Source organism: Coffea arabica, chromosome 10e (genome assembly GCF_036785885.1).
Source record: "Coffea arabica cultivar ET-39 chromosome 10e, Coffea Arabica ET-39 HiFi, whole genome shotgun sequence".
NCBI lineage: Eukaryota > Viridiplantae > Streptophyta > Magnoliopsida > Gentianales > Rubiaceae > Coffea > Coffea arabica.
The window spans coordinates 8,763,861-8,778,953 of record NC_092328.1 but is presented as its reverse complement, the minus strand read 5'-3'; the positions used below and the strand labels follow the sequence as shown (position 1 = coordinate 8,778,953).

The 15,093-nt window shown below is 37.0% G+C and overlaps 2 protein-coding genes across 4 annotated transcripts; both read right to left on the bottom strand.

Annotated features, from left to right (window-relative positions):
- Positions 1–5,635: 5,635 nt before the first annotated feature.
- On the bottom strand, positions 5,636–6,787 carry LOC113711224 (F-box protein At2g17036-like). Its single transcript, XM_027234401.1, has one exon. The coding sequence runs from the start codon at positions 6,785–6,787 to the stop codon at positions 5,636–5,638; it is 1,152 nt and encodes a 383-aa protein (XP_027090202.1).
- Positions 6,788–9,009: 2,222 nt separating this feature from the next.
- Positions 9,010–12,690, bottom strand: LOC140015412 (signal recognition particle 14 kDa protein-like). Of its 3 annotated transcripts, none has more exons than XM_072067981.1 (5): positions 12,511–12,686; positions 11,555–11,594; positions 10,980–11,073; positions 10,709–10,818; positions 9,010–9,363 (listed from the first exon to the last, which is right to left on the bottom strand). In XM_072067981.1, exons 2-5 carry the CDS (start codon positions 11,591–11,593, stop codon positions 9,214–9,216), a joined length of 393 nt encoding a protein of 130 aa, XP_071924082.1. In that variant the 5' UTR covers position 11,594; positions 12,511–12,686; the 3' UTR covers positions 9,010–9,213. The 3 variants fall into 3 exon arrangements, with proteins under 3 accessions (XP_071924082.1, XP_071924083.1, XP_071924084.1); XM_072067982.1 differs by having other exon boundaries at positions 9,010–9,329; positions 12,511–12,678; XM_072067983.1 differs by lacking the exon at positions 11,555–11,594 and having other exon boundaries at positions 12,511–12,690.
- Positions 12,691–15,093: the final 2,403 nt, after the last annotated feature.

The following is a 15,093-nucleotide window of genomic DNA, read 5'->3' as shown; positions in this document are numbered from 1 at the left end:
TGGATTAGACTATTGCCACTTTTTTTTTTGGGCATAGGATTGGTGCTTTTTCTTCGTCAATAGTCAAATGTATTTAAAGGCTTGAATGTTACGGGCAAAGTTTGGATCCATGTAACCGAACTAAATATAACAAACCAATGCATGTTGTTGGATCGAACGATACAAAAGATACTAATTAATCAGTTTTTGAAATTAAAAATATTCCAAAAAAATATAGAAAGAAAGAATGGGGCGTTAGAAGTCTAATGATTGGATTAAACCGAAAACACAACAACCCTTCGTCTTCTTTTCTACCTCTCATACACCACTGTTGAATTGTCAAGCATTGCGGCTTGACTTGTGTGGCAAACATTTCCATCCCACATCGATGGCAGCCAAGGAAAGCCTTCCGTTGGTTTCCTATAAATAGGGAAGCGTATGAGGGTTTAAGGTGCACCACTCAAAAGAGTTATATGGGCTATTAGCTTCTTGAGTCATTTAGCTCATTCAGTCAAATATTTTAGGCTCTTTTGTTTTGAGTTTAGGAATATTTTCTAAACTCTTTTGTAAGTGCCTATTGGCCTAGAAACCACTTTCCTACGGTCTTTTGTATTTCTTTTTCATAGTAGAAATATTGCTCCTCCCTCGCCCGTGGACGTAGGTCAATTTGACCGAACCACGTAAATTTTCTGTGTTTTTTATTTGCTTTGTTATCCGTCTTTATATGGTCGGTTTTACCGCCTAATTATTATATGGCTGGTATCTACCGCCTATCTATTATATGGTCGGTTATACTGCCTAATTTGTGCTAACTTGAGTTTGTCTATTTCCTGGCCCGGTCCTAACAAACTGGTATCAGAGCTGGTTGTTATATTTTGCAAGACAGGTTCATCTGGTGGGGCCCGTTCATCTGGTGGGGTCCGTCCATCCTGTGGGGCCCACTCATCCTGTGGGGTCCGTTTATCCGTGGGGCCCGCTCACCTTGTGGGGTCTGCTCATCCCCGTGGGGCCCGCTTATCTCGTGGGGCCCGCTCACCCTGTGGGGCCCGCTCACGAGTCTTGCATATTTGTTTGGCCAAATTTTTGAGACAAATTTTAAGTTACTATTTTTGTGGTAACAATGACGATAACAAAGACGGTTGTCGAGAAATTCGACAGGAATGTCAACTTCGGAATGTGGCAGCTGAAAATGGAGGCCATTCTTGTTCAAGACGGAGTTGATCTAGCGATTCACGGAATTGAGAACAAACCAGAAGATGTAAAGGATACGGATTTCGCCGATATGGATAAGAAGGCCAGATCCAGCATAATCTTAAATCTCTCCGATGAGGTATTGCGTGAGGTAGCAACGGAGACTTCGGCCAAGGTTATGTGGGATAAATTGAAAGCCTTGTATATGAAGAAGACAGTCGAGAATCGGCTATATTTGAAGCAGAGTTTGTACATGCTTCGGATGTCTGAAGGTACATCTATACTCATCCATCTTGATAAATTTGATTCCATTATTATGGATTTGGGGAATATAGATTCGAAAATTGATGATGAAGATCAAGCCCTATTACTTTTGTGTTCCATTCCCCAGTCTTTTAAGCATTTCCGTGATACTATGATTTATGGAAAGGAAACAATTTCGTATCGGGAAATTAAATCTGCATTAAAATCTAAAGAGCAGATAGATAGGGATATTACTGGGGAAACTAGTGGGAGTCAAGCCAATGGCTTGTTTGTTCGGGGTAGATCTGAAAAGAGAAACATAGAAAATAGAAGTAGATCCAAGTCCAGGCATAAAAATGTGGTGTGCAATTATTGTAAAAAGAAGGGCCATGTTATCTCTGATTGCTTTAAATTGAAAAATAAAGAAAAGCAAAAGGGGAAATTTGTTGAGAAAAATACTGAATCCGCTGAAACTAGTATAGCAGCTGATGAGAATGATGGAACCATTTTCTGTGCAACGGAAAATAATTTTAGATCTAACAATGAGTGGATTTTAGATTCGGGTTGTTCGTATCATATGTGTCCCAACAGGGACTGGTTTTCAACATATGAATCAGCTGAAGGTGGAGTTGTCTTAATGGGCAATAACGCTGTTTGTAAAGTTGTTGGCAAAGGCACAATCCGGATTAAAATGTACGATGGTATTGTGAGGACGCTCACAAATGTTAGACATGTTCCAGATTTGAAGAAAAATCTCATCTCTTTGGGCACTCTTGAGTCTATAGGGTGCAGGTATTCAGGTGGAGATGGAGTTCTCAAAATTACTCGAGGAGCTCTTGTTGTTATGAAGGCACACAGATCTGGTATTCTATATATTTTGCAGGGATCTACTGTTACAGGTGCTGCTGCTGTTTCTACATCAACTTTGTCTGATTCTGATTTTACCAAATTATGGCACATGAGATTGGGGCACATGAGCGAGAAGGGCTATCTATTTTATGCAAACGAGGTCTTCTTGGTAGTCAAAGTATTGGAAAGATGGGACTCTGTGAACATTGCATTTTTGAAAAGCAGAAGAGAGTTAGCTTCCAGTTGCCGGCAGTTCACAAGACAAAAGGAACTTTGGACTACATTCATTCAGACCTCTGGGGGCCTTCTCGTACTTCTTCTAAAGGTGGTGCCAGGTACATGTTGACTTTCATTGATGATTATTCAAGGAAAGTTTGGGTCTATTTTCTTAAGCATAAAAATGATGTTTTCCTAACTTTCAAGCAATGGAAAGTTTTGATTGAGAAACAAACAGGAAAGCATATTAAGCGGTTGAGAACAGATAATGGCATGGAATTTTGTGGAGGTGAATTTAATGAATTTTGTAAAAATGAAGGAATTGTTCGGTATCACACCGTCAGGATGACGCCTCAACAAAATGGTGTGGCTGAACGTATGAACAGAACGCTTTTGGAGAGAGCAAGATGTATGATCTCCAATGCAGGGTTGACAAACGACTTTTGGGCAGAGGCGATCAATATGACCTGTTATATTATCAACCGTTCTCCTTCTGCATCTCTTGATTTCAAAACTCCTGAGGAAGTTTGGTCAGGTACTCCTGCTGATTACTCCAATTTAAAAATTTTTGGATGTCCAGCATACATGCACGTGAATGATGGAAAATTGGAGCCTAGGGCTAAAAAGTGCATTTTTCTTGGGTATGCTTCTGGGGTGAAAGGATACAGATTATGGTGTCCTGATCCCAAATCTCCAAAATTTGTGATCAGTAGAGATGTTACTTTTGATGAATTGTCTATGTTATCTTCCAATAAGGAGTCTTCCAGTCCTTGTACTACTGATTGTACACAGAAGCAGGTGGAGCTTGATATTGGCAGTTCTGGTCCTTCTCAGACCAAATCTTCTATTCAACAAATGCCAATAGATGCACTTGAGTCTACTGTGGAAGATAATTCAGAAGAAGAGGAATATTCCATAGCCAGAGATAGACAAAGGAGAGACATTCGACCACCACAAAGATATGCAAATTTAGTTGCATATGCTTTATCTGTTGCAGAAGAAACTGATGCAGTTGGTGAGCCTTCCACCTATTCAGAAGCAGTTTCTTGTAATGATTCTGCAAAGTGGTTGATTGCGATGAATGAAGAAATTGAATTTCTTCATCGTAATGAAACTTGAGTTCTTGTAAAGCCGCCGTCAAATAAGAAAATTGTTGGATGCAAATGGATTTTCAAGAAAAAGGAAGGTATTCCAGGGGTTGAAAATGCAAGGTATAAAGCACGATTAGTTGCAAAGGGTTATAGTCAAGTACAAGGTGTTAATTTTAATGACGTGTTTTCACCTGTTGTTAAACATAGCTCTATTCGTGTTTTGCTTGCTTTAGTAGCCATGTATGATTTAGAGTTAGAGCAGCTTGATGTTAAGACAGCTTTCTTGCATGGTGAACTTGAAGAACAAATTTATATGAAGCAACCCCAGGGTTTTGAAATTGAAGGTAAGGAAAACCATGTTTGCTTATTGAAGAAATCCTTATATGGATTGAAGGAGTCTCCAAGACAATGGTATAAAAGGTTTGATTCCTTTATGTTGGGTCACGGTTATTTGAGGAGCATGTATGATAGTTGTGTTTACTTCCGGAAGTTAAATGATGGTTTTTTCATTTATTTGCTGCTTTATGTTGATGACATGCTCATTGCTGCCAAGAATTTGTCAGAAATTCACACTTTGAAATTGCAGTTAAATAGTGAATTTGAAATGAAAGATTTGGGAGCAGCTAAGAAAATTCTTGGCATGGATATCAAGCGAGATCGAGGAGTAGGGAAGTTGTTCTTGACCCAGAAAAATTACCTTGAGAAAGTTTTGGAGCGTTTTGGCATGAAAGATGCTAAACCAGTATTTACTTCTCTTGCTAGCCATTTTCGGCTATCTGCTGCTCAATCACCACAATCAGATGAAGAGAAAGATTATATGGCACGGGTTCCTTATTCCAGTGCAGTCGGCAGCGTTATGTATGCAATGGTTTGTACTCGTCCAGATATCTCACATGCAGTCAGTGTTGTTAGCAGATATATGTCTTGCCCTGGTAAAGCACATTGGCAAGCTGTGAAGTGGATTCTCAGATACTTGCGAGGTACTTCAAATGCATGTTTAGAGTTTGGAAGAAATAATAACACTTTGGTTGGTTTTGTAGACTCAGACTACGCTGGGGATCTTGACAGGAGAAGATCACTTTCAGGTTATGTATTTTGCATTGGCGGTTGTGCTGTTAGTTGGAAAGCTACTCTACAACCTGTCGTAGCTTTGTCTACTACTGAAGCAGAATATATGGCTGTGACCGAGGCAATCAAAGAAGCCTTGTGGTTGAAGAGTTTATTTAGCGAGCTAAGTCTATATCAAGGTGTTACTGATATTCACTGTGATAGTCAAAGTGCCATACACTTGACTAAAGATCAGATGTATCATGAGAGGACGAAACATATTGATGTGAAGTATCATTTCATTCGGGATATCATTGCTGAAGGAAAGGTCCTTATTCAGAAAATCAATACCAAGGACAATCCAGCTGACATGTTTACGAAACCTCTTCCAGTTTACAAGTTCAAGCAGTGCTTGGACTTGGTTGGTGTTCGTTATTGGTGATTTAAGCCCATTGGGGCTTATGTGGAGAAGGTGGAGCAGTTTTACTATTGTCGATGGTGGGATTCCAAATTTTGCCAAGGTGGAGATTTGTTGAATTGTCAAGCATTGCGGCTTGACTTGTGTGGCAAACATTTCCATCCCACATCGATGGCAGCCAAGGAAAGCCTTCCGTTGTTTTCCTATAAATAGGGAAGCGTATGAAGGTTTAAGGTGCACCACTCAAGAGAGTTATATGGGCTATTAGTTTCTTGAGTCATTTAGCCCATTCAGTCAAATATTTTAGGCTCTTTTGTTTTGAGTTTAGGAATATTTTCTAAACTCTTTTGTAAGTGCCTATTGGCCTAGGAACCACTTTCCTACGGTCTTTTGTATTTCTTCTTCATAGTAGAAATATTGCTCCTCCCTCGCCCGTGGACGTAGGTCAATTTGACCGAACCACGTAAATCTTCTGTGTCTTTTATTTGTTTTGTTATCCGTCTTTATATGGTCGGTTTTACCGCCTAATTTGTGCTAACTTGAGTTTGTCTATTTCCTGACCCGGTCCTAACAACCACCAAGCTTGATTGATTAGCCAATTTCAGCGAGAGAGAATCCACAGCGGTGGGGGCATCTTTTTGTGCAACGGATTTGGAACATAATGGCTTCTAAAACTTCCATCTCGCAAGTCAAATATGGCCATGTCATGAGGCCCATCCGGGTAAGCAAATTCGCAATAGTCATCGCTGTAATATATGGAGTTTGGTTGACATCCCACCACCTCAGATGCCAAAACTGACGCGGATTGATTGTCGCCTAAGAATATGGAATCATCTCCTAAGTTCTTCACCTCCTCCCTTCGTCCATCCCTCATTTGTATCTTGTAAACTTTAAGCTTTCCAGTTGAAGGTGCCTCATTTGAAGTTGAAGGCGCCTCAGTTGATAGAAGTCTATTAACCATCAACAATTCTCCGCAGGAAGATTCGACCAAATAGGCTCCGGCTTGAGCCATAGTTGCCTCCTCTTCCTGCTGGCTCTTTACTCTCCATCGTGCAACCGTCCCTATTCTTCTAGAGGTAGTGTCTACAGAAACGATTCGACCAGGCATCACCCAGTTGTAGCGGTTCACAACGCACATTCTTCCTTCGAAATAAATTACGTCGCTTGCACGAAAGTGGGATTTTACAACTTTGCCAACTGGCACAGGGGTCCAAGCTTTGTGACCAGCTTTCAGGAATGCTAAGTCATTCATGCCACCATATATTGCCACAGCCTCATAACCATCAGGATTTCTTAGAGGGTCCGCCGACAAAGCAACCTTCCTAACATAATACTCAGGCTCGTACTCGTCCTCGGGCTTAAAATTTTTGACAAGGGGAGGGAGATTAATTTGCTTACCAGAGAAAGGATGGTAGAGAATGATGGCCAAATCATCCATGGCAAAAGCCAACCACCCGTGGGATGAACCGCAACATCTTCTGTTGTATGGTACTGGCAATTCCACGCCAGTATTTTTGCCTTGAGTAACGCTGTAAAGGCTACGACTTTTGGTGCTGCCATCTCTTGCCGGAATCATCAACATTGGGACTTTGCTACAACACGCCTTGTAGGTGTTTTGCGCCATGGCTACCCAAAGCCAATGCTTGCACACAGAGCCAAAGCGTACATAGTCGACAGGATAAATCAACTTGTTGATAATTGAATCCAGGAGAAGCTCTGGAAGCCATGCCCAATCTGCTCCTTTTGTCCCCATGGCTGGCTTTCTATTTAAGCTTGGTATCTAATTAATTAGTTTGACGCACAAGACAAATTTATAGTTTCCCAAGGAAGAAGAAAGGAAATCACCCAACTTGGTGGGATGCTAAATATGTAGCATTAGTTAATTAGCCTTGTGCGCCCATTATTTCCTTTTTTTTTTTTTGGTCTTGAGCAACAAAGTTTTTTTTTTTGAGTAAATTGTGCGCCCATTATAGTAAGGTTAATTCTTTATGCACAATATAGTAATTCTTTGACACTTGCAACTATAATACCTAGGAAACCTTTAACCTCTCTTTTCCGAAGCAAAATATTCACTTTCCATTTCCAATTACTTTTCTTGCCGCATAGAGAAATCCTAGTATTTCTCTAACTTACCCCAAAAGAGAATTACTAGCGTACAAAGAATTGTCCTCAATCAAAGAGGAATAAAATAGCTGAGTTTAATATGAATCAATGGAAGCGACTAAAGTATTGGATGAACTTACCGACGTTGAAGTGCTTAGAACACGGACGGACTGTTGAAAAAAAAATCTAAGAGCAAGACATGATCATTCTGTTGAATTATCCTCTTCCAATCAACAGTAACATTCCAATGGAAGATTCAAGGGAAGGGCTAAATCCACACTCCTCGTACTAAATCCACATCTCATGCACTCATTAGACAACAATGTCCTTATTTGTTAAGTTTATTTGATGCTTCTTGTAGTTTCAAGAAACATATATTGACAAAGGAAAAAAAAAAGAAGGGGAAAAATGTTTACATCATAGAATATTTTCAAACATTTTACAAGTGCTTAAGAATATTAATTTTTAATTTGGCAACCCAAAATTTTCAATTATGAATGTAAATACATTCCAAATCCATAAAATTAAAATCTTGTAAATTTTCAAGGCGGAACATACAACCATAATGACTTCTTCATACTAATATATGTCATTGGACTATGCATAAATTAGTATTAAAAACAGTACTACAAAACAAAGGTCGTAGGCTAATAAAAGGAATGAAAAATCTTAAGCAACTTCAAAGAAACATAAATTTTGAAATAAAATAAGCAAGAAAATAAATTTTTGTACAAAACTAACATAAAGATTATGATATATATATATATATATATATATTTGTTCTTTAGAAATGTATTGATGTTTTGATAATTTAAATGCCATATAAAGTTTGGGTTTAATGTATAAAGTTAAGGACATAAGCATTTGATAAATATGTAAGCTGTGGAGTTAGTTTGTAGGTGTGTGGGTTTAGCTCCTTTATTTAGAGATTAGGAGTTAAGATATTTAGAGAAAGTCATATGTGTCATATAGATAAGCATTTTCAGCGTTATAATATTAAGTATATCTTTTATACACTGACAGTACATATACTTATGGATCTAAATGCATGCCATGTATGTAAGATTTCGTATTCAAATTCAAATTGCAATAATATGACATAGATATAAACCTGTTAGTGTATATATTAACAGTATAAAAAAGATTAATCCTACATTATTTACTTAAAATCTAGTACAGTTGAATGCCATGTTAAATCTCCCTACCTAGTACATGAGAATTCAAAGATGACTTCAACCTACTTTTAGGTACCTTTTTTTCAGTATGGCAACATTGCTGGGCAAAACCCAACACTGCTGGGCAACTTTTATCTTTATGTCAACAACAAAAATCCAACACAACACAGACAATCCGTTAATTACTTTGGGAACTAAACAACACCCGCTTAAAATTCTGTGCCATATATATCACTTTCACAAAACATGTTTAGATAGATGAATCTAACAGATTATGTTTGATTAGGTAATAAACCAAGGAATTCTGTTCTTCAGATGATAAAACAGTATAACAGTAATTTTGTGAATGTCGTTTGGAAAAGTCATAGAAAATTTGAAAACCATTTCAACCATAAGACCCAAAAACCATGCTAAGACCGTAAGATGCTAGATTGTCAATCATCTGCACTTACGCTGTCACATTACAAAATCTTTCATCATAACCTCAGAGGACTGTCATGCGAAAATATCATTCAATGTCTAGAGAGGACTATTATAAATTGGATAAACAAAATACTACCTCTAGCATTCCCAAGATAAAACAGAACTATATTGAACTTTCTTTGCATTTCAACGAACATTCATCATAATTTATTATCTAGAATTAAGTAAAATTTCAGGTAAAAACTGTAAAAGACAATAAAATAAAGCAAAACTCTTTCCCCAATCCCATGCCGCAGAAGAATTGTGATTAATTTCTAGCTGTCGAGGTGTATAAACATATTTAACAACTCAATTGTCCAAAAGAAGATAACTTCTAAACCCGGTATATGGAAACGAAAATTGTGCAGAAGCTTCAACCAATGAAAGGAAAAGCAGCAAAGCAGCAGCTGATCACTTCTTCAAAACCCCCCGCTTCTTATCAGAATCTGCTGCCTTTCTCTTGTCCTTTCTTTCCCTCTTCTTCAATGCAGTCATGCGGGCTTTCAGAATGGTCGCATATGAAGCTTGGAAACGCTGGTGATCTTTTTGCCCAACCTAAGATGCCCCATGCATAAATGTAAAGATCAGTCTGCAAGACAAAGTTGTAACACTTTGACCAAAATGACAAAATATCTGAACAAGTAACAAAGGAACAATTACCCAGCAAGTCGTATAAAAAAAAAATTCATTTATCAGTGCAAGTAATTAACTCAACTGCACATTTAGCAAGCATAACTACTAGGATTGGAGTAAAAGGACATGAGAAAACTTCTCCAGTGTGTTTCCATCAGTAGTCATGCTTATCAGTACTTGTTCTAATGCCCATTCTTGTTTATGGGAGTTGCCAGGATATTCTGATTTCCATAGATGCAGAGTTATCAGGCTTCTCCACTTAACATGATCCACTCAAATGCTGAAGGATGCATCACGATGATTTATCAGCCCTTTCTTTTCTCTTCAACTATGTTCTCTAACCATACACTGCTAAACTATTCCCTTGAGAAGGGATAAATGGAAACCCAACATAATCATCTGCTGCTTCAAGTAGAAAAGAAATATGCCAGCCCTACTACAGTTAAAGCTACCAAAGCTGGAACAACTCAGAAGTCCTCCAAACCTCTACTACTTTATAAGCAGATATTTCTCAAATAAAGCCAATCCCATTGCGTCCTTTTATCTATGACTTTTGGCCTACTTAATCTGATGTCCAACTGCTTTGAACATCACCTTTGCCTGCTTCCTGTCCTTAGTTTGTCTTCTAAACCTTACCAAGAATGACTATGATGGCTAATAAAGAGTAAGCATGAACATAACATTATATGGCAGCCAAAAATGCTTCTTTTATAATTTTGCCTCGCTTTCCATTGACTTAAGCTCCAGCATGTACCTATACCAAAAGCAATCCCAAACAGAATGTTACATCAAACATGCTTTCTGATGCAATTATTTAATTGATCCTGGAGTGGATTTTATTACCAACAAGGCTACCCCATTTCAGACTTGACAAATCCACCTTTGCTATTGTGATTCCAAGACAGAAAAGATTATTAACTCATTCTCCTTAAAGCATCATCTTTCCCAAAGTGCTAGTTAGTTGCATTACTTTCTTGAGAGACCATAGAGCGAGAAACTCAGACAATGGCTAGCAGCTTAACTAGTTGTATATTTCCACTTTTTATATTTTTGGGTGCAGCAAACTCTCTAGTATCAACTTCGTAGTAGGGCTATAACAAACCCACTTTTCAATTATAGAAGTCAGCAACTTTCAATAAAAAATGTGTCTTCTTATTCAATTTTCCCTTCTTATTCCTTGAGACAATTATGGGAAGAAGACTCAAGGCCCACCAATCAAACCCCACAAAAAGCAAGACCAATAAAACTCAACAAATAAATCAAAATTTGAAATTAAAACAGGTAAAAGTAACTGTGCTTACCAAAGTAGATATAGTCTTTTTTCCATCTGTAGCTCGAATAAGACACTTGTACTCAATTTTCTCCCCAGCTGTCTTCATCTTATTCCTTTGGAGCTTAGACTTGTCAGAGGCTGTAAATTCAATGTGCATCAAAAGATTAGAACAGCTTGCTACAAAACAATTATACATGATACCAAACGTGAGAAGACCAGGAAAGACTAAAACAAGATATTGGCAAAGAAAGGAGTAGTATCAGGCAAAACAAAAGGTTAAGAAAACAAAAAGGACATACAGTATTTAAGTGTCACCCAGACAGAACCCTTTTCCGTGCTTCGCTCAAACATGTTGGTGAGTTCATTAAGAAATGGGTCTGGTTGTAGACGGACCTGAAAGGAACCAATCAACAATGCATCAGTTAAAAGTGATTAGATACAGAGCAAGGATTCAGACTATAAGAAAAGAGTCACAGTTAAAAGCTTCTAATAGCTACAAATGAACCACGAATGCACAGTATTTGGTACACAAACAATTAAAACAATGAAAGAAAATCATCACATACACAACTCTTGACATTCTTCACAACCACACATGGAGAAAGTGGAAATGCTACAATTAACTGTATCAAGCACAGATACACCATGAAAACTTAAGGGAAAACAAAAAAACAGATCTTGTACTAAACTTATATAGCATTACAACATATTGAGCCTTATACTTGTCAAGTGGCTTTGAATTATGCATCAATTGCTCTTTCGAATTGCATATTCATGATTTGTGGCATTAATAGTTTCTTTGTCAAAGAAATAAGACCAGAATATGGAACTTAAGTAATATCATAATTGTCAGCATATTACATGCCAGACATACCTTGGAAATGTTATTTGGTTGACTAGCTCCTGATGACATCCTGGACAAATGCAAAAAAGTAGCCACATATATCCATGTGAGTGCAGATAAAATGGGCCAAATGAACACTAACTTCAAAATGCCTAAATTAAAAAATTCCAAGGAAAAATATCTTAACATATGAAAGTAATGATAATCATTGTGTCTCAGTCAATTTGCATGTTTTCTGCATGCTAGAATCATTATGATCTTGTCCATTGTATCTACAAGTTGAAAAATTCCTCGGAACAGAGACTTTTGTAAGCTCTAATGCGGATATATGCCAAGAAACCATTGCAGGTTCTATCAACCAGCAATAGCTTATAATGTAATGGTTGGTATCTTTGCTCGAAAAAAAGGGGGGAAAAAAGAAAAAGAAGCAGAAAAAAAAAATCTAAGAGTACAATAACAGAAGTTAAAAGAACATTATCCAATAAACTTTCAGAACCATTCAAGTTTCCAAGAAATGTCGAGGATGTACAGTATGAAAATTAATAAAATCAAGTAGCTCAAAATTTGGGCTTTGAACCATACCAAAATCACAATAGCTTTCAGATTAACAACAAAGAATTTCTGAAAACTAGAATACATAAAAGACCGTTGCTAAAAATTCTACCAGATTTTAATTCATATACAGAAATCAGAACACAATTAAAACCCCTAATTTCTTCCAAACAAACAAAAACCGGCAAAAGTAAATACAAAAGAATACACCCCACAAATATTTTAATTAACAATTCATACTTATCGCATCTAAGATAACATAACTGAATTAGAAAATTTTACCAAATAGAAACAGAAAAAAGGTAACTGAGAAAGAAGCAATCTAAGGCGTGGCCGCAAATTGTGCAAAACAGAATGAAGAAACTGAGATAAAAGTAACAGGAGCACTAACAGTATTAATTTCGCTTGTCAGAGAAAAAAACAGAGACGCAAACCTGAAAATCTCAGTAGCCGCAACGGCGGAAGGAGTGTGAATGGCAGTCGGAAGTCGGCAGGAGTCTCAGGCGGCCGTGGCGTCGAGGGACTGTTGGGTCGGAGCAGAAATTTTTAAGAAGGTTTTAAGCATACTCCGCACCGTGGGTCCTTTATGGACAAAATGGGTCGCCGATTGATTGGGCGGGTTATTCATAGGAATACTTAGGGGTGGGCAAAATTATCTATTAACTTGAAAATCCGTTATATCCGATCCAAAAATTAGGATATTCGATTTTTATTATGTGATCGGATCAAAAGAGGGTCGGGTACCCGCTAAGATGAGGGACGAATTAGGGTCACATAATTAAAAATCTGCGGGTATCCGATCCGCCCCGCATATATATGTTTTTTATACACATATTATAAAATAATAATTTAGAACTAAATAAGTAATTTTATTGAACAAATTACATTATAAATATGAAAGACTATAGTTTATTTACAATAGTCATTTGTAGAGGCAATGATCTTATACTTTATAGAAAAGAGTTTAATTAATGTGGAATATATATATTAAAAATTGTGCTATTTATTTCAAACTTTTATTAATTTTGAATTCTTTTAATTTTTTCCCTTTATCTTATATTCTCTTCACATGCTTGTTTCTTGGTGGGAAACCTTTTTTTAGAAAAAAAATTATTAAATCTTAGATGAATGTGCAACATATAAACTTAAGTTTGTACAAATCTCAACGGATACCCTATAATCGAATACCCGCTGATATGCGGAGCGGGTAATGATCAGAAAATGGCTGACCCGCAAGATACGGGTCGGGTCAGTTAAATGGTGAATGGGGCGGGTACCTGACCCGCGCCCAACCCTAGGAATACTGCCGTAAACTTTATAAATATACATTTTTGCCCTCCAACTTAAGGGCATTTGTACTTCCGTATTAATGGAAAGCTAGCATTCTTTATTGTGATTAGTTTTCTCAACTGTGAGCGATCCTATTACTTGAATAGGTGCAAGAAAAATATACTTTTTCTTGTTTTATGTGCAATTACTTTTCTTTTTATTAAGTATTTTAAACGCTCAAAAAGTACGGCTTAAGAAAATTTAGGTAAAGAAATAAGAATATAAGCATGAAAATCAAGTTGAAATTGTTGACATGAAAAACTATACAAAATATGATGTAAGTTGAAATGCATGACTATAATTTAAAGATGTTGTAGAACCATTATAAGCATTAGGGTAGGGCAAAAAAACCCATCAACCCAAATATCCGAGAGATCCAATCCGATTCATATCGAAATTTAGGATATCCTATCCGATTTTTATCGAGCAAATGAGGGTCAGGTATCCATAATATTCGGATACGAATACGGATCATAAAAATAAAAAATCGCAGATACCCAATCAGAGGGTATATTATACAAATATTAAAAAATATAAAAGCAATTTTATAATTTTCTTAAGTTATTAACCCTAAAACCTAAGTGAATCCATCGATTTCATTTCACTTTCCAAAACTTTCTCTATGTACTCTTCAGCCAACAGCCGACACTCACCCCATCTCCTAGTCTCCTTTTCTTCAATTTTTGTTTCACCTCAACTTGAGCTTAAAGAAAGCTGCAAAAGATTCTCAAAACTCAAAGCTCAAGAAATTTGTTTTGAACAGAGACCTTTACCTGCAGATGATTCAACAGAGACCTTCGATTCCTCAAGCCTCAAGCAAAAGCTGCAAAACACCTGTCCTTCATCTGCAGGCTTTTTTTTTTTTTGAGAAAACATGTTCTGGGTCTGGATTGAATTCTACTCCAGTAGCTTGATCATTTTGTTCGTAAGGGTGAAAATTTTGATGGTGATTTTGCTAATTTTACTCCTCGGAATTAGCGTCACCAATTCACTTGCGAGCTCTTTTTTGTCTTATTAGTGGTTCGATCTTGGTTTAATTCTACTCTAGTAGCTTGAGTTCTTTCATTTCTGATGCTTTTTCATTGAAAATTTGAAAAATTTGATTGTATTCTGCTATTCCGATTTCATTTTTTTATTAGATTTTTTGCACGAATTTCTTGTTATTTATAAAATTTCTAGATGTCTAAGATGACACAAAAAAAGGCTCGAAAGCTTTTGCCTACGCCAGGCTTGAGAGCTTATGCGGCCTTTTTATTCTAACTTCTATCTGAAGCACCCCCTCCATACCTCCATTATTACTACTCTTTTTTTTTTTTTTTTACTTTAATGTGTAAGAATAAATGCTTCAAGCATGTTTGTTTATTTGTTTAGGAGGGACTATTAACGTTGGCCCTTTAGCATAGGACTGAATTATTGCTTCAGGGATGTAGAAGTTTGTTGAAATTGGTGAATTTGCATGCTTAGTTCTGTTATACCTTGGTTTTTCACTCTTTTTTCACTCTTAACTTATATTAAGTCATGACTAGTATTGAAGCACGACGTGTAATCCTGATTTGTTAGGATTGTGAAGGGCCATGCATTTGGTGCCCAAAGAATTTCTTAAACCTAGGACGTCTTTGGATTCAATGCTATGTTTCTTCGTAAGCTGTCATTTTTTTCATTGGTATTAGGGGTGGGTACCCTATGAT

Bases quoted from the DNA above. Each gene is read 5' to 3' on its own strand.
- LOC140015412 (XM_072067981.1), bottom strand. From the start codon at position 11,593: ATGTCATCAGGAGCTAGTCAACCAAATAACATTTCCAAG. The intron at 11,074-11,554 runs GTATGTCTGGCA...GGTTCCTTTCAG, and splicing joins AACCAAATAACATTTCCAAG to GTCCGTCTACAACCAGACCC. The intron at 10,819-10,979 runs GTATGTCCTTTT...TTGAATTTACAG, and splicing joins CTGGGTGACACTTAAATACT to CCTCTGACAAGTCTAAGCTC.
- LOC113711224 (XM_027234401.1), bottom strand. From the start codon at position 6,787: ATGGGGACAAAAGGAGCAGATTGGGCATGGCTTCCAGAGCTTCTCCTG.